Here is a 19,337-nt window from a genome sequence, read left to right on the forward strand (position 1 = left end):
ACTACTATGGTGTAAAGTCTATATGTATATTTTTGCAATGTAAATAATATATATATATATACAGTAGGGCTGGGTGATAAAACGGTATCGGTATTTATCGACGTACACCATTGTCGGTAACGATATAAAAAATGTTCGATATAGCGCTCGATATTTTCATTAAGAATTATGTTTGCTAGACATACATATAAAATCAGATAGAAGATGGGGTAACACTTTATTTTGATGGTCCCTTTTGAACATTCTGTTATTATAAGTAACTTTGCAACTACATGTCACCTTGCAGTCATTAGAGTATCAGTAGACTGTTAGCTTAATATATGTGGACTCTTTATTGTGATGGTCCTCCAATAGACATTCTACTTATTTTGCAAATACATGTCAGCTTATTCTAACCCGAACCCTACCAGTCTACTAATACTCTACAAACACTGAGAGTTAGTAGAGATGTAGGTGCAACGTTACTTATAGTAGGGCTGAGCAATATAGCTAAAAAAATGATCACGATATAATGTTTCATATCGTTCGGTATCGATAATTATTAAAAAAATGTATAACCTTTTTTTATTTTATTAAAACAAGTAGAAAAGTTTGAATTTAAAGTTAAACCACTGTTTTTTATTTTATTTATCCACATTATTAAGGCAAACAACAAATTGTATTAGTTTTAGCAGTCAAAAATAAAATGTAAACAAAAAAATCTTCTGTATGTCTTATATTAAGATAAAAAAGTAAGCGTTACAGAAACTCTTGACCTTAAAATGTTACAAAATGTGTGCAATTTAACTTTTACAGTGTAAACGTAGAACAATCAAGGCAAACTTTGAGGTAGATGTTACGGTTCACAAAATTCACGGTTCGATATGACACAGTGGTGTCACGGTTTGGTACATTTTCGATACAGCAAAAAGAAAGAAATTTCCTTGATTTCAAATTTAAAAAAATTTATTTTAAAATAAGTCTGAGTTTTCCTACATCTTGAAACTTTTAGTTTTATAAATGGGAGTAATATATTTGTGTCATCACATTAAAAATAAAATTTAAATATAATATTCTTCATATTCTATTCTAATGTATTCTTCGCATTTGAATGAAAATATTGAGCGTTATATCGAACATTTTTTATATCGTTACCGACAATGGTGTACCGTCGATAAATACCGATACCGTTTTATCGACCAGCCCTAACTCAACAGAACGTGTTAAAGGTACCATCAAAATAAAGTGAAACCTTAAATGGTGAAAAATATGCTGTGTGTGCAAAAAAAAATATTTGATATGCATTTTACTAGACGAAAGAACGTTTTCAGCATATTGTTTTAAATCTGTGGTGTTATATATAATGACTGATGGAGTGCAAATGTGCTAATGCTGTGTTTCAGGTCAGGTTATTGTGCCAGGAGCTGAAGGCACGCCTGACAACTCAGACTCTTCAGCCCCAGACGGCAAGAGCATGCTTATCATGAGCGGAGGAGAGGGATACATCGACTTCAGAATCGGTAAGAGCTTCAGTACCAGTGTCTCCAGGACCTGTCCATGAGCAGCAGATGCCTCACATTGTAAACCTATTAAATGTGCACATTCCGCTCTGCTGACATTATAAAACCATCTCTTTTTTTTTTTGTTCTCTCAGGTGATGAAGATGGTGGTTTGGGACGAGATGAAGATGAAGAATCAGCCGAACCTACGTTGAAACTGCAGTCGGCTCCTGCCAAGCCGGAGCGCAGTTATGTTATTGTCTGGCAGGTTGCGCAGTGAGTGACTGATGAATCACTGCTTCGGGTTAAACGGAGAACTCTAGATCAAACCCACACGGACATACTTTTTTTCTTATTGATACGGATATTGTCATTCATAATAATAGTGTTGTTCTTAATCCCTACATCACAATGAGTTATTTAATATTTTTTGCGTAGATGTTTATTTAATTTTATTGTTTTATATAAATCTGGCATTGACAGAAGAGATCAGTGTTGAAATGAAGGAACAAAACGACAACTTTAAGTCCGTCCACAAATATATCGCAACTATATGAAAATCCTGTGCTAAAAGTCTTAAAGGTTTACATGTAACTTTAGGGAACTATTATAATGTTAGCTGCTTAAAATGATTTTTGTAGTTTTTTTTTATGTTGTTCACAGAATTGATCAGAGGTTTCTCTGTGCACTATGGCAGTGGTAGCATTGTGTAGTTCATGTATATAGAAACTCAGAGAGCTATTTTTGCTATATGTCCGCCGTAGATCTCGTGAGCGGTGTGTCTCGGCACCTTACAGCATGGTGTGCGTGTCTGTATGTGTGTATTTCTCGCTTGCATGAGTCCTGTATCATTCCTATACGGAGCCCCGGAGCTCTAGAAATTCGGGCTTCTTTCACGCTAGAGCTTTCTGACACTTTAAAGACAGTACCGAACAAACAATCTCCGGAAAGAGCAACATATGGAAGAGCTGCATGATTCAATTAGAATCAAATAGAATTTTTCAATTAGAGATCACAATTCTCAGATGATTCTGAACAGACAACTGAACAAAATAATATCTAATTTATTAGAGGTTCTGACAAAATGTTAAGTGCTGCAGTCTATATAAAAATGTTTATTTAATTCAAATTCTATTTTTTTTTATTGGTTTGAACGAATGATTCAATGACTCACTTAAATACTTTGTTTCATTACTGAATGAATCAGTGTTTTTAATCAAATCTCTTGAATGAATGATTCGATGGCAAATTAATATTTTTAACAGTCACTTGTCGCCACCTACTGGTGTTACGATGTAACTGATACAATCATTATTTGAAGCGCCACATTACTTTTAAAAGGTGATTTGCTCTGTTTTTTTTTATTGCTACCATAGACATCACCAGTGTTTATATCCAGATTCCAAACTATAAACTTTTATCCCAGTACTTCTGTGTTAATTTGAATTATTGTAAGAGAGAAACAACGATACTGTTTGGTTGAAAAGGCAGCACTTATGCAGATTTGAATGTTTCGGTGTGCTTTTGGTTTAATAGCCAGGCGAATTGTTGCCATTTAGGAATAAAAAGCTGCGTTCACACTGCCAATTTCATTTCAATGGAGAGCTTTCAATTCCCGGCGTCATGAGTGACAGTTACCGTTGGCGACAGAATCGTGTGGGTGTTTGAATTGATATTGCAATCTCTTAACGATTAATTGTGCAGCTCTAATACGCGGTAGTGTTTATTGCAGTAGAGATGGTCTACCCTTTTACCAAAGGATGAAACGTAGAACAAATAGCACGTAACTAAACAGCCTAATTTTCAAATATTTTGCATTGCCAAGGCTTTTTGATGTTCTGTGACTCTCTTGAATGGACAAACAATGGACAAAATAATGTTAATAAAAAATTGACAGGGATTGTATAATAAATGATTTGTATTTCTTGTGTTGGATTTAGTTTTGTTTGCTTCAGCACTAAGCATACCAGATAATTAATATGGGTTTTGTCTGTATTGTATGTCCCAGGCCTCGGTTTGAGTGTGTTATATTTTCTAATTCTGAGTTTTGCGCTCCTTTTGTATCTGCTCTGTTCGACACTTTTATTGTACCTTGATGTCTGTTGAAACAAATGCAACAGGATATTTGACTTTTTATGTGTAAATGGGGAAATGGGTAGGTCTTGGGCTTTTTGTTTCTTTTAAATTCTGACACATAAAGGGAATCTTTATATCCTCATCTACACCATTCCAAGTATTTATTTTTCATAATGAACTTTGTGGTTCAGAATGTAACTTTTTACATATTTGTGAACAAGGACGTTATTGTTTTGCTTTACGTCAGACACAGATGTTGTCATGTTGAAGGAACTGACTAACAATTTTGACAGTATTAGACGATGTATGACGTATAACCTCCATGGATCGTTCGGAAATCAACATGATTATTGTACTGAGCTATGCATGTTTTTTTTTTTTAAATATACTGCAGTTTGTTTGTTCATGTTTGTTTATCACCACCTTTTTGGGTGGTTGTGTGTGTATATGTGTGAGTGTGTAGAGATGATTGAGAAATATTACTGCATTTGTGTGTGTGGATGAGTGTGTGTGTGTGTGTGTGTAGTCGCTGTATCCCTTAACTCTTACTGGACTTGCTGTGTGTGCCACAGCTTGTCATCACTGTTTTTTCTTGTCAAAAGTTTGCTAAAACTGCATCATAGCCTTATTTTTAAATTCTATTAAACTCGATTTCATGGGGAATTAACTTTCTGTCTTGGTTTTATTCACTAATGTGTTCATATGTTATAAAATAGTCTAATTCACAAACGTCTCTGGTTACTCCCGTAACCTTGGTTCCCTGAGATGAGGGAATGAGACATTGCGTTTACTAACCCCCTTCCTCCAAATACTACTGAAGGCTTATTAAATCATGCCAGTAACACTGGCCAATGGCATTCAAGCGTACAAGATATGGGTGAGCTTCCCTGCCATATAAGGCAGTGCTGAATGTCTTTCATTCAGAATCTTGACTGAAGCAACCTGATATTGCAAGATCCTGAGCTAGGTAATACAGCAGTTTATGCAATGTCTCGTACCCTCATCTCAGGGAACCGAGGTTACGGGAGTAACCGGAGACGTTCCCTTTCGATTTTGTTTCTCAACATTGCATTTGCTATTACTATGGGGAATGTGTAAAATCATGCCGTGTTAACTATAAAGATGTCACATTCACTCCAGGGGCGGGGCGGAGTTAGCACAGGTAAGACCTGTAGGAAATTAAATGGTGCCAACGCCATCACAAATAAATTGGTTTGAAAAGTTTCGATAATTTGAAACGAAATTATGTATAATGGGGTAATGGCTGAGCTCAATGGTGCTCAATGAGTAGTGTATGACACGGTGATCACGTCGCCATCTGTCTATATCATAATAAACGTGATGAGCTGACAGGGACAGAATTGAGGTGGTATATACGACCTAGTTGAAACCACTGAGGCATGTAGAGCAGATCATAACTGAGACTGGGTAGGCGGGTGCGCAGCTCACACAAGACCGTACATGTGAAGCAAGTGACAACACATCTAAGTTATAAAACCGCACAAAAGTATTGGGTGACAACCAGCCTGCCGCCATGCAGATATCCTGAATAGATATGCCATTGTTCCATGCTCACAACAAAGCCATTCCCTTGGTGGATTGGACTCGTACTCTTATAGGACATTCCACGTTTTTAGAGCCATAAGCCAGGGTGATCGCATAGACAATCCAGTGGGACAGTCTTTGCTTAGACACAGGCAGGCCTTTTGTGCGTCCGCCAAAGCAGACAAATAGCTACTTTGTGCTCTGAGAGCCTGAACTGTCCAGAGCGCTCGATATAACATGTAACACGCGTACAGGGCACAGCAAGGGTGTATTAAGCTGTCCTGTCCTGGCCGGTTCCTTGGGAAAACTGATAGTGCTATGATCTGCGCTTTAAGCGGGGTCGAAAGCACTTTCAGTACATAACCTTTCCTAGGTTTTAAAGTGACTCTGCAATCACCTGGCTCAAATTCAATACACAAGTTGTCAATTGATATTACTTGTAGATCCCCAACTCGCTTAACAAAGGCCAACGCAAGCAGTAACTGCCTTGAGAGAGAGCTCACGCAAGCTCACTGATTGTAATGGCTTGAATGGAGGTCCCGTAAGAGCTTCCAGGACAAGTGCCAAGTCTCAAGTGGGCAGGGTGGAAGGGCGAGGGGGTTCAGCCTTCTAGCCCCCTTTAAGAATCGCATCACTAGGTGATTTCTGCCGTTACAGCGGAAGGAGCCCTGGCCTCTGAGATAAAGTGTTCAGCACTCACTGAGAAAGCGCATCTGTCGCTGGCGAGCTCCGTCGAGCATCCAGACATGAAGATTCCAGAACTCCGGGTTGGGGTGCCATATCGTTCTCTGTGCTTGAGAGAGGAGGTCTCTCCTCAGCAGGATTGTCTACGAAGGGGCTCCCAGCATCTCCACCAGTTCTGGGAACCATGGCTGGTTGGGCCATTTCGGCGCCACTAATAGAACTGATTCCCTCTTCTTCCTAATTTTGAAAAGCATGCAAGGCAGAAGTTTTACTGGAGGAAAGGCGTACTTGTGCGCTTTCGGCCAGCTGTGTGCGAGTGCATCCACACCCCAGGGAGACTGCGAGACACTGGGCAGTGAGCGTTCACTGTGGATGAGAAGAGATCCACCTCCGCCCTGCCGAATACACTCCAAATCATATTGACAGTTAGAGGGTGTAATCTCTGCTCTCCATGGATCACTCTGCCTCTCTATAGCATGTCCGTATCACAATTCAGATGTCTGAGGACATGTGCTACCTGAATAGAGAGGAGATGTTGATTTGACCACAGAAGGAGGTCTCTCACTATAGCCACAGGAGGGGCTGCAAGCTCGCACCTCCCTGGGTGGTTTATAAACGCTACCACTGTTGTGTTGCCTGTCCTGATGAGAACATGACGGTGAAGAATGTCTGGGAGAAAGCACTCGATGAACAGCACGAAGCTCTAGGCAGCTGATGTGCCACGACTTTTCAACTTCTGACCATTTCCTGAAGGCTGGTCTGCCATTACATATGGCTTCCCAGACCATGCCCAACTCATCCGTCGTAACAGTCTTTCTCCTGATCACCTGTCCAATAGGAAAGCTAAGCTCTGAAGATGAGTGAGAAGTTTGAGCCTGTCACTGAGCATCGCCCTCTCTGATTGGGCTAAAACCAGCCAGTCGTCTATATAGTTCAAGATGTGCATTCCACTCTGCTTCACGTGAACGTATTCATGGCCAATGATAACCCGAAAGGAAGGACCTTGAATTGATATTCCATCCCCTCGATTGCAAATCTCAGGAAGCGCCTGTGACGAGGGGCTACCTGAATGTGAAAATAAACGTCCTTTAAATCCACAGAGAGAAACCAATCTCCCGGCCTGATATGAGAGAGGATTTGCCTCAGCGTATTCATTTTGAACAGGCGCTTTGATAGCGTGTGATTCAATGGTCTCAAATCCAAGATAGGGTGGAGTCTGCCGTCTTTCTTTCCTGACTGAGTACTTTATCTCAGTCAGAATGAGCCACAGGTGACGATCTAACACCACCAGATTTCCCATGTTGCGGCCGATCGACCGAGCTGTCACTTTTGTTGCTCTGAGGACCAGATTCGTGGCACACTAGAGCTCTTTAAAATCTTTTGGGTCCGGCCCACCCTCATCCACAGACTTGAGCAGCTTGGCCTGATAGACCTGGAGGATCGCCATCATATGCAGTGGTGAAGCTGCTTGGCCCGCTGCGGAGAATGCCTTGCCAGTGAAGTTTGTGGCGCGGCAAGGTTTAGAAGTGAGAGATGCGTTTTCTCACTCTCCATCTCGTCGCTGCTGCAGGGCAGAGATGGGTTCTGCTATTGGGGATTGTCTTTATACAGGACTCGAATGTGCACTCGAGTCTTGAGCGACCGTTTCCATGACTTTGATATCTCATTGTGCACCTCGGGGAAAAGGGAGAGGGCCTCCTCATGTTGTCATTTTGGCCACGATTCGACTGGAGGAACCACTTGTCCAGGCAGCTCCTGGCTGGCTTGGCAGGAGGTCCCAACTCCAAACCGAGCTCATCAACCGTCTTGGACAGGACGGGTAGGAGCTTGACATCACTATGATGGAGGTCCCCTACGTTGCTGACGTGGGGCGCGGTATAATCCTGCGGGCTGTTGGATCACTCATCCTTTGCGGATGCTGCCACTGGTATGGCATCATCCTCAGTGCCCACCATATCTTGTGGGTCAGGGGAGGGGCGGAGATCAGCAGTCATGAAGCGCACTGGAAGGGAGCCCGCAGCAGGGGGTGGGGGGCGTGGTGAGAGGCGCGTGGGCATGGAGCAGGCGCAAGCTCATCACCTGACCCTGACAGGACCACATCAGAAGCTTGCGGCACCTTCCTCCTCTGCTTGCAAGAGACAACAGAGGAAGAGCGCGGCAGGGCTTGTTGGGTTAGTTCATCACCTTGGATGATGGTCACACGGAGCCTGAAGGCGGGAGCACACCGGACGAGTGTACACACACTTGTCTGGACTTGTTTTCTATGAGTGTACACACACCGGTAACGCCATTCGGCGTCGCTACGGCTCAGGACCTTAGATCGCCAATTTACATAGTTTTATAATCAATTTACATTATATTTGTCTCATATCTTCGTTAATCTACATACTGACTTCACCCTGTGCTGCAAGATACATTTAGTTTTACATTTCACATTTACAGAAATCAGCTGCGTGGATGATAATTGCTGATGTTATCGTATTTTCAGGTGAGTTTCTCAATTAATTCAGTTAACGTACGCCCTAAGGTAATAAAGTGTTCAGACTGCAGACTCAGCAACGATTGTATTTAATTGTACAGTACAATCATAACATAGTACAGACATTATCTTAGTTTCATAATGTCCTTAAACATAACAATATTACTGGCCATAAACTGAGAATGTGAGCATCCGGTGTGCGATACCTCAAGTTATCCTAGACGCGCTGTGACGCTGCGCTTCTTGTCCGGTGTGACCCCCTTGAGAGTCCTGAGCATATGTGTGCATATCTCCACAGTGGGGGCAGTCAGACTCCCCAAGCGCCGGCTCTGTGGACACGACCCAGGCAGAAGGCACACGTCTCGTGGCCATCAGAAGGTCCTATTGGATCTGTGCGGGAAGAGGCAATCGTGAGAGGTCATCCTTATTGAAGGCTCACTGGAAAACAGCAGGGGATGAGAAGGCGTTGTCCGCTAGATCATGGTGTGTAAGTCTTGATTGCTAATAGGCTTCTTGAAGAAGGTTGACTGAAAGAAAAGATTTTGAATGAATGATGTTCAGAGCCTATCTGAAATAGCGGAAGCCCGACCATATTTTGCATGCTTGAACGCCATTGGCAAGTGTTACTGTAGTATTTGTAGGAAGGGGTTTATTTTTTAACCAATCCAAATGAGTCTTTCCTGTTATGCAGTATATTCATTTTATATCCCCAATTTGTCTTAATGGGGAAAATATTAAATAAAAAATTTTGAGAATCAGTTAATTTTCCAGTTAGTTTCCTAACTGGAACTTAAAGGAACCGTATGTAAGAAATGTATTTCAATTAATCATAAAATGGCCCTGATATGTCACTAGACATTAAGAAATCATGTTCATTTCAAATACTTATATCCCTGACAACAGTAGTCCGGCCAGGATATTGTCATTTAAAAGTGAAGTTGCAGCCCTCAGCTGATGTTGATGTTGTCATGTTGTGTTTTGGCCTGAAGCGCCACCCTCCACCTATCTACCAATCACAATGTCAGTAGTGTTTCGGCATCCGGGTTGCCAGCTCTGCTCTAGTTACCACAGCTGCAGCTACAAACGTGTCGGATAAAAAATGTCTATTACGAAACCTAAAAGACCTCGTTATGAATCCGAAATACGCAAAACATCTCTCATGAAGCATAAACATAATTAACAGAAAAAAAACGTACTGTGTAGGACTCGTCACTTGCCATTGGAAGCTCCTTGTAGCAGCCTGCGTTCCTGCTGGATCCTGCAGCCTAACTGGCAACCTCGAGTCAGGGGGGAGGGGGAGGGGATACACTGATAACATTCCTTTATTATCAGTGTACACTGAGATCCTTTTCATATGACAATAATAATAAAATAAATTATCAATTTAATATTTCAAGCATAAAATACATTACCTTTTAAATGGACAAAACGATAAATTACCATTTTACATGATCATTTTAAATTGAAAAATTAATAGACATTTATAATGGAATATTTAATTGAATTGAATTTTATTTCCATCCTGTCAATATATATATATATACAATCTAAAACATCAGTCCTGTTTGACTTAATTGCAGAAATCCTTTTTAATAAAATCGACAGCTGAAAGATTAAGACTAAAAAAAGATTAAACTTCCACACCCTCATGTAAGCTCTCAATATTGTCGAGATTATGCCGTTCAAAGTAATTTATAGACTATAGATTCATTTCGATGTTTGATTTTAATGACATTTATTTACTTTATATCATGGTTAACTTTGGTACTGTGTTTATGTCGCCACTTCAGGTCCCAAGTAAAAAAGGGATCTTTAAAATTAATAGAGTTGAGAACCGCGTTCGCCAGCAGGTGGCGGCACTGCACTGTTCCCGCAGGCCCATAGCAACACGAAGGACATTACACATGCTGCTGATGGTGTGTGTGTGAGAGAGAGAGAGAGAGAGAGAGAAACAGAGCTACAGCACTTACATAAGAGAGCCAGCTGCTCTCATAAGCTGTGTGTGTGTGTTTGTTTGTGTTTGCTCACCTACCCGTTCACATACTTTGAGGACATCCTACACCTCCATAATGTTTTGCTATTGTAAATTTAGCTGTTCATGTTGCTTGCAAAAAGATAAAAATACAATTTTGAACACCATGTACCATAGTAATATCATGTTTTTTTTTTTTTTTTTTTGCATTTGCTCTTTGAAAGATCATGCATAGCGTGCCATATTCCATATTTTACATAGTATATGTATATGGTAATCATTCAGGCCCTTGCTTTTGCCATCCGTACCATAACTGTATACCATGTTAGGTAACAAACTGTGATTTGATTTGTGTCTTCAGGTCTTTCAGCAACTACACTGTTATTTAACCTCTTTGAAATGCTTAAGCTCAAGGTTAGAAAGTACGAAGTGTGTGCGTGAGTATTACAATCTTGTAATGTGATTTAGACCGTGCCGTTACAGAGCGTCCTAAAAACATTCTCTAATGTGTCGGACACGGGTCGAAGGGCAGCGGCAACATGGCCGGCGTCCAGGCAAATGTCAGGGTTTCCCTGCGGCTGAATCAGGAATTATGAATCACAGGAGCTGGGCAAGACGAGACTGTGTGAATGCGACAAACTGTTCATGCGAGGTTTAGTATCACGAGGGTTACATGGGGTGACGTCCTTCCCTTGGTCGTTCTCTCTAAACATAGAAGCACTGCGACTGACCATGTGCTTGTGTGATGTATATTTTGGTGAGGTGTTAGTGTGTCTGGCCGGTATTGTGAGGGAGAAGAGTGTGAAAGGTTTGTTCATTTCATTGGTATCTCTATATTTATACACACACATACAACAGCTCAAGTGTCTGGCAGTGCTTTGTTTATCATTGGTTGCAAGGCTGTCCATTTGTTGCCCATTACAGCTCTTTTTCCCCCCTCATTTTCTCAAAGTTAATCTCATAACATTATTTAGGCAATCGTAATTGCAGTGTAAATGGATTATAATGAATAGTAAGATGGATTTTGTTGATACTGATTTCATTCATTTGGTATCAAAACCCTTATAGTGTATAGAGTTAAAAAGTGTAATTAATTAAAAAGGGTCTGTGCATGGCATCAGTAATGATGCTGAGAATTCAGCATTGCATCACAGGAATAAATTACATTTTACAATACATTCAAATAGAAAGACGTTATTTTAATAACATTTCACAATATTACTGTTTTTACTGTATTTTGTATCAAATAAATGCAGCCTTGGTGAGCATGAGAGTCTTCTTTTAAAGGATCTTCAACCTTCTGAACTCTAGCATTTTCTTGTATGAAAAATAACAGCGTGGACATTCTTCAAAACATTTCCTTTAATGTTCCACAAACTCGTACGTGTTCAGAATGACGTCACGTGAGCTATTCCTTTAACACAACAGGGTATAAACCGGTTTCTGTGGGTGGTTTCAGTGGGTTGTTAATGAAGTAAAAGTGAGTTTGTCGTCAGTTTGTTATCCCTCTCATTACTGCCCATCCGTTGACCTATCATCCCTGTGATGTGTCTGTAATTTATCAGGTTCTCTGAAGGCTGTAATGATTCAGGCTTTTTAATATCCCTGCACTGCAGTCCTCCAAATTTAGAGGTAGAAAGAGAGAGTGTGTGTGTGTGTGTGTACTCAGCATGTTTTTTTTTCGCTCGGCTCACAAAGTCGCCCCTAAATTTATCCTGACAGTCTCTGGGGAAATGCCTGGAGAACAGTGCTTATTACCACAAAGGGGCTTGCAGAGCACAAAACTAGAGCAAGAGCAGCCGAGGCATTTCTCTAGAACAAAACCTGTCACGGGACGCTAAAGTTTGAGCAGCTCCGCTCCATGGTTTTGACGTGTCAAAAGTAGAGAATAGTTCCTTAAGAGAACTAAGACAACAATATAGGAAGGTAGTTTGATGTTGCTATTGCTAAGGATTTCTGAGTGAACTGTAGGGCATTGCTTGGTGGATTCTTAGTGACCCAAGTCTCTATGAAATTCTGGTGTCTAGATATGGCTGGGGTTGGTTCTGGAATGTCAGTTTATGGGATTTTTTGGGGGAAAGTGCAACTTGCAAGGTACAGAATGTGCTCTTTAGAGTAAAACGTGTCAAAACATGCATTAGACTCTAAACCCATTCACATGCTCCTAACGTCCTCAATAAACCTCTAGCATTTTACCCTGGAGGAGAATGCAGTTTGAGTAACAACAGTATACTGGTACACTTTTGTCCCGGTGTGTTTTAGAGCTGTCCTGAGTATAAGAGATTCCATCAGGTTCAGCAATCCTTGTAGATCCACCACAGGTGAAACGGTTGTTGTGTTGACGTTGTAGTTAGCCCAACATGTGTGATAGAGTCACTGTCACTGAACTGCATTATAAAACTATTTGGATACATGTTTTTGGTAGACAGCATAAGGAGAGGGACAATTTGTATAACAAATAAGTGTTACACCCCCATTTTAGTGTAGAGATGGAGGAACGTAACAGAATAAAATGTGATGTGTGGAGGCAGCAAGGTTCAGTTCTCAACCCCAGTGCTTTCACAATAACCTAAAACAACTTTTATTTAATAAATGTGGAACGATTGCAAGGCTTCAAGATGGGGCATGGCCAAAACAACAAACATAAACCCTTTACCTAGCAGGGAGATTAACTAACTAAGCTTCAAAAGAAACGAAAGCAAAAGAACGATGAAAATACACTAACTCCCTAACTAGCTTCAACAGGAGAAAACAAAATCAAAAGGAAATGGCACCCACCTACTAATCCCTTCCCTAAGAATTAACAATAAACTTATCAAAATCATAGAACATAAGAGAATGTGCAAACAATAAAGCATACAAATTAGTAGTCTTTCTTGCCATAAGCACCAATTACAACAAGAAGAGTTGCACAACAGTACAAAAGAAAAACCCAAACAAAAGGCACAATCAATGAACAGCTTCTGGTTTGAGAAGTGAAGCCTCACAAAGCATGTTTGCTCCTCAAGAGTTTTTTTTTTTTTTACTATTATCAATGTTGAAAACAGTTGTGCTTGCTAATATTTTTTGTGGAAACCTTAATTTTGAAATATAACTTTCAAAAAGCAGCATTTTTGTATCATTACAAATGTTTTTACTGTCACTTTTGATCTGAAAAGTGAATAAAAGTATTTCTTTCGTTAAAAAAATCTTAGTGTATGCTATTAAAACAAAAGCTTAGCCGGCAGTTTTGGAGATTTAAGTCTTTCCTCCTTCAAGTGTTGCAAAAATGACAGCCAATTGACCGATATGGCATTCAGAATCCATTTTACTTTAGTAATGTGACGTGTTTTCAAGTGAAATGGTTAATCAATGAGAATGAAATAAAGGGCAGCACTTATTTAGAATTGATTGGATTGTAAAAAGTGGTGTATGTGTTTGAAGGGCAGGTTTTTCCCTCAAAAAAAATTCTGCATGCCTTAAAATAGCTTGAATGTAACTCTACACCCTACTGTACTGTTTACACGAGAACGCTCGCGGGTGAAAACGTAAACATATTTTATCAGATGTGCCTTTCGTTTAGACGGCGAAAAGTGAAACCACCCTCCAGAGTGGAAATCTTAAAAACGCTCCACCGTCGCGTTTCCGTCTAAACGGTAAAAACGCAAAAGTCTGCTAGACAGTGAAGGCACCGATCAGTGCTTCACATTGCCACCTAGCCGCCTGTAGTGCATACTACCAGAGCCGGACAGTAACGGAGTACATTTACTTGAGTACAGTACTTAAGTACAATTTTGAGGGATCTGTACTTTACTCGAGTATCATTTTTGGGGAGTACTCATGACTTTACTCAAGTACATTTGAGAGGAAAATATTGTACTCTTTACTCCACTACATTTCTATCCATAACCGTGAGTACCCGTTACTTCTAAAAAAGAAAAAGAAAAAGAAAAAGGAAAAAAGAAAAATCTCGGAAACCCTCAATTTGTTGTTTCCCTCTCAAACGTGATTGGATTGTGCAGGCGCCACTGATTGGGACAGCCTATCAGCAATCACCTTCAGCTTTCCGCCAAAGGTCAACTCCATGGTCAGATTTAGATAAGAGACGAAACCATGGATGAAACAATGGATGAAGACGCAGCAGGTCCGTCCCGGGAATGTGCCAACCCGTGGCCCCACCTCGCCAGACTATTTCAATTTTCTGAACAAGTTAATGATAGTTTTCGCTTCAAGTGTTTGCTGTGTTTACCAATGTAAGCACTGTGGCAGTAGTAATGCAATATTTAAAAAAATTTACTCTTGTACTCTTGATACTCAAGTACTTTTAAAAACAAGTACTTCAGTACTTTTACTTTAGTAGACATCTGACTGTAGTACTTTTACTTGTACTTGAGTAAAATTTAGCAAGGGGTATCTGTACTTTTACTCAAGTAATGAAGCTGTGTACTCTGTCCGCCTCTGCATACTACATTGAATTTCACACACTTTTGCGTCACCATATGCATGCAGATTTCCCCCCCATAACGCTCGTCTAAACGGAATAAAAAGTGATCACTTTTGCGTTTTCTCTTCAGATCGTATCCGTGTAAACGTAGCCTCAGTATATGCGGTTCTATGAATATGTAAATTAGCCCCGCCTCCACCCACTCGTTGATGATCACACGGATCACATGTTGACGTGATTGGTTACAAGGTGGTCAGAAACACCAGCGATTTCAAACTGCGTTTTTGAGTCTGTCTTTGGTTCACCGCAGTTTTAAAGAGAAAATACTCAGCAATGGTGTTGACTTATGAATTTACACATGGTTTGTATTAAAAAAAAAACAAAAAAAAAAACACATAGACATATAAACAACATTATAAGCTTGATTTTCACAACAGGGGGACTTTAAAATTTCAATAGCGACTTAGTGCTGGTACTTTTGACAGCCCGAATGTTGACTTTAAAGGGATAGTTCACCCAAAAATAAAAATTAGCCCATGATTTACTCACCCTCAAGTCATCCTAGGTGTATATGACTTTCTTCTTTCAGACTAATACAATCGGGAGTTATATTAAACAATGTCCTGGCTCTTCCAAGCTTTATAATGGCAGAGAATGTTTGTTTCTGTCAAAAAAAGTGCATCCATCCATCATAAAAATACCCCACACGGCTCCGGGGGGTTAATAAAGGCCTTCTGTAGTGAAGTGATGCGTTTGTGTAAGAAAAATATTCATATTTAACATGTTACAAAGTAAAATTCTAGCTTCTGGCCAAACGGCCATACGCAGTCTTCTTACGCCTAAAGCGCTTTTTAGCAATGAGGGACAGGTGCTTTAGGAATCGTGTTTAATTTATCACTTTGACTCAGCACATGTGCGCTCTTATCCTGTTTCATGGATCACTGTGTTGGCTTTCACAGCATCTCTCTCTTTCTCTTTCCTATTCCCATTTGTCTCCTCCTCCTCCTCATTCCATCAGCACCATCTTGCTCTCTCTCTTTCTAATGTGCGTCACAGGCTGGGTAAACACGTTTGCTGTGAGGCCTGCTGCTTCACCTGCTTTGAATTTTGCATAGAGAGTGGGCTAGAAGCTGAGAGAGACCTTGTGTGTGTGTGTGTGTGTGTGTGTGTGTGTGTGTGTGTGTGTGTGTGTGTGTGTTTTAAATGAACTCCTCTGATCTCAGAGGCATGAAGACACATGCTTCATTAGCCATGTGTCAGAGACAGACCTTCAGAGATCACTGACCACTGCAGCTCAACACTATCAGCATCTGTTTGCACATTTCAGGTTTCATTTTATATGGCACAAGTTTATTTGGATCTCATAAGCCTGCAGGAAGCTATAGCAGAGCCCCATTAAATGAGTAATTCAGCTGGAAAATTCTGTCATTATTTGCTCACCCTCATGTTAATCCAGACCTGTATACATTTACCTGTGGAAAACAAAGAGAATTTCTGAAGACCACTTGAAATATAATGCAGTTATAAGTCATATTGACTACTTTTATGGTGCTCTTTGATTTTGTATTACATTTATATATACCGGTATAAACTGTTTTTGTATGGAAAAGACTGGTGTAAAGATTCATAAATTTTTCTTTTTGTGCCTCACAGAAAAAACAACAACCACTAATGGGTTTTGAATGAATGTAAAAAAAAAAAAAAAAAAAAAAGAAAAGAATAATACCCCTTGAAATAATTTTATTAACTTTTAGTCCATATAATTAAGTTTGCAGCCATCTATATGCTAGTGCATGTCTAAAAGTAAAAATTATACTTTTTTTAAATAAATAATTTTATTCAGCAAGGATGCAATGCAATTAATCAAAAGTGACAAGACATTTATGTTGCAGAAAATGCTGTTCTTTTTCTATCAAAGGATCCTGAATTATTTAATTTTTTTAAGTAAGATGTAACATTAAATATTAATATAACAACTATTGATAATCAGCAAATCATGATATTAGAATGAATTCTGAAGGATCATGTGACTGAAGACTGGAGTAATGATGCTATATATATATATATATATATATATATATATATACATACATACATACAAACTCCATATCAGACTACTCCATACCAGGCTAAGTTATGCTGGAAATAAGCGCATATTTCCATCTGAGTTAGTATCACGCTTGATGGTGAGCTTTCTTTGTCTACGTCAGCCTTCATCGCTTGTGTTTTCAGCACCTTGGACAGTGGCCAAACAGAAGCATGTCGCTGAGTAAGTGCAAGAGATTCTCCCGTCGGTGTGCTGTGATTGGTCAGATTTTGAGAGGTTCTGTGACTCATAATGATGCCAGAAGGCAGCGACAGAGTGATGAGCTCAACCATGACTGAACTGGGCCTCTTGACAGAGAGCCCGACCAGCACCTGCCACTGTCACAACACAACAAAACCACGCAAAAGTTTTGCTAGTGAACGCAATGTTTCTCTGAGAATGCTACATTTTTGCGAGGGAACGCAAAGTTTCTTGGGGAACAAAAGTTTTGCTAGTGAACACAAAATTTATTTAAAAATGCTAAAGTTTTGCGAGAAAACGCAAAGATTCTTGGGGAACGCAGTGTTTCTCTGAGAATGCTAAAGTTTTGCGACGGAACGCAAAGTTTCTTGGGGAATGCAATGTTTCTCTGAGGATGCTAAAGTTCTGCAAGAAAACGCAAAGATTCTTGGGGAACGCAATGTGTCTCTGAGAATGCTAAAGTTTTGTGAGGGAACGCAAAGTTTCCTGGGGAACAAAAGTTTTGCGAGGGAATGCAAAGTTTCTTGGGGAACAAAAGTTTTGCTAGTGAACAAAGTTTATTTGAAGATGCTAAAGTTTTGCGAGAAACCGCAAAGATTCTTGGAGAATGCTACAGTTTTGCAGGGAAACGCCAATTTTTTCTGTGAATGCAAAAGTTTTGCGCGGGAACGCAAAATGTTTCTCGGAGAACACAAAAGTTTTGCGAGTAAAAGCAAAGTTTCTCAAGGAACGCAAAAGTTTTGCGAGGAAACAAAGTTTCTCAGGTAATGCTATAGTTTTGCCAACGCAAAGTTTATCAGGTAATGCTATAGTTTTGCGAAGGAACGCAAAGTTTCTCAGGTAATGCTAAAGTTTTGCGAAGGAACGCAAAGTTTGTCAGGTAATGCTAAAGTTTTGCCGAGGAACGCAAAGTTTCTCAGGTAATGCTAAAGTTTTGCCAAGGAACGCAAAGTTTCTCAGGTAATGCTAAAGTTTTGCGAAGGAACGCAAAGTTTCTCAGGTAATGCTAAAGTTTTGCAAAGGAACGCAGAGTTTCTCAGGTAATGCTAAAGTTTTGCGAGGGAAAGCAAAGTTTCTCAGGTAATGCTAAAGTTTTGCGAGGGAAAGCAAAGTTTCTCAGGTAATGCTAAAGTTTTGCGAAGGAACGCAAAGTTTCTCAGGTAATGCTAAAGTTTTGCGAAGGAACGCAAAGTTTCTTAGGTAATGCTATAGTTTTGCGAAGGAAAGCAAAGTTTCTCAGGTAATGCTAAAGTTTTGCGAAGGAAAGCAAAGTTTCTCAGGTAATGCTATAGTTTTGCGAAGGAAAGCAAAGTTTCTCAGGTAATGCTAAAGTTTTGCGAAGGAACGCAAAGTTTCTCAGGTAATGCTAAAGTTTTGCGAAGGAACGCAAAGTTTCTCAGGTAATGCTAAAGTTTTGCGAAGGAACGCAAAGTTTCTTAGGTAAAGCTAAAGTTTTGCCAACGCAAAGTTTATCAGGTAATGCTAAAGTTTTGCGAAGGAACGCAAAGTTTCTCAGGTAATGCTATAGTTTTACGAAGGAACGCAAAGTTTCTCAGGTAATGCTAAAGTTTTGCGAAGGAACGCAAAGTTTCTCAGGTAATGCTAAAGTTTTGCGAAGGAACGCAAAGTTTCTCAGGTAATGCTAAAGTTTTGCGAAGGAACGCAAAGTTTCTTAGGTAATGCTATAGTTTTGCGAAGGAAAGCAAAGTTTCTCAGGTAATGCTATAGTTTTGCGAAGGAAAGCAAAGTTTCTCATGTAATGCTATAGTTTTGCGAAGGAACGCAAAGTTTCTCAGGTAATGCTATAGTTTTGCGAAGGAAAGCAAAGTTTCTCAGGTAATGCTAAAGTTTTGCGAAGGAACGCAAAGTTTCTCAGGTAATGCTAAAGTTTTGCGAAGGAACGCAAAGTTTCTCAGGTAATGCTAAAGTTTTGCGAAGGAACGCAAAGTTTCTTAGGTAAAGCTAAAGTTTTGCCAACGCAAAGTTTCTCAGGTAATGCTAAAGTTTTGCGAAGGAACGCAAAGTTTCTCAGGTAATGCTATAGTTTTACGAAGGAACGCAAAGTTTCTCAGGTAATGCTAAAGTTTTGTGAAGGAACGCAAAGTTTCTCAGGTAATGCTAAAGTTTTGCGAAGGAACGCAAAGTTTCTCAGGTAATGCTAAAGTTTTGCGAGGGAAAGCAAAGTTTCTCAGGTAATGCTAAAGTTTTGCGAAGGAACGCAAAGTTTCTCAGGTAATGCTAAAGTTTTGCGAGGGAAAGCAAAGTTTCTCAGGTAATGCTATAGTTTTGCGAAGGAACGCAAAGTTTCTCAGGTGATACTATAGTTTTGCTTAGTAATACAAAGTTTCTCAGGTAATGCTAAAGTTTTACGAGGGAACACAAAGTGTCTTGGG

At 39.9% G+C, this 19,337-nt stretch overlaps 1 protein-coding gene across 6 annotated transcripts in view; it reads left to right on the forward strand.

Moving 5' to 3' along the window:
* spag9a (sperm associated antigen 9a) overlaps nucleotides 1-4,215 on the forward strand; it is a 49,313-nt gene extending 45,098 nt beyond the window's left edge. For all 6 annotated transcript variants that reach the window (XM_084417502.1, XM_084417505.1, XM_084417506.1 and 3 more), the window contains 2 exons: nucleotides 1,383-1,499; nucleotides 1,634-4,215. In XM_084417502.1, coding sequence (XP_084273628.1) covers nucleotides 1,383-1,499; nucleotides 1,634-1,758 — 242 coding nt within the window. In that variant the 3' untranslated portion in view covers nucleotides 1,759-4,215. The remainder of the gene's footprint in view (nucleotides 1-1,382; nucleotides 1,500-1,633) is intronic.
* The last annotated feature ends 15,122 nt before the right edge of the window (nucleotides 4,216-19,337 follow it).

The sequence above is a fragment of the Rutilus rutilus genome (genome assembly GCF_951802725.1).
Source record: "Rutilus rutilus genome assembly, chromosome: 1".
Lineage (NCBI taxonomy): Eukaryota > Metazoa > Chordata > Actinopteri > Cypriniformes > Leuciscidae > Rutilus > Rutilus rutilus.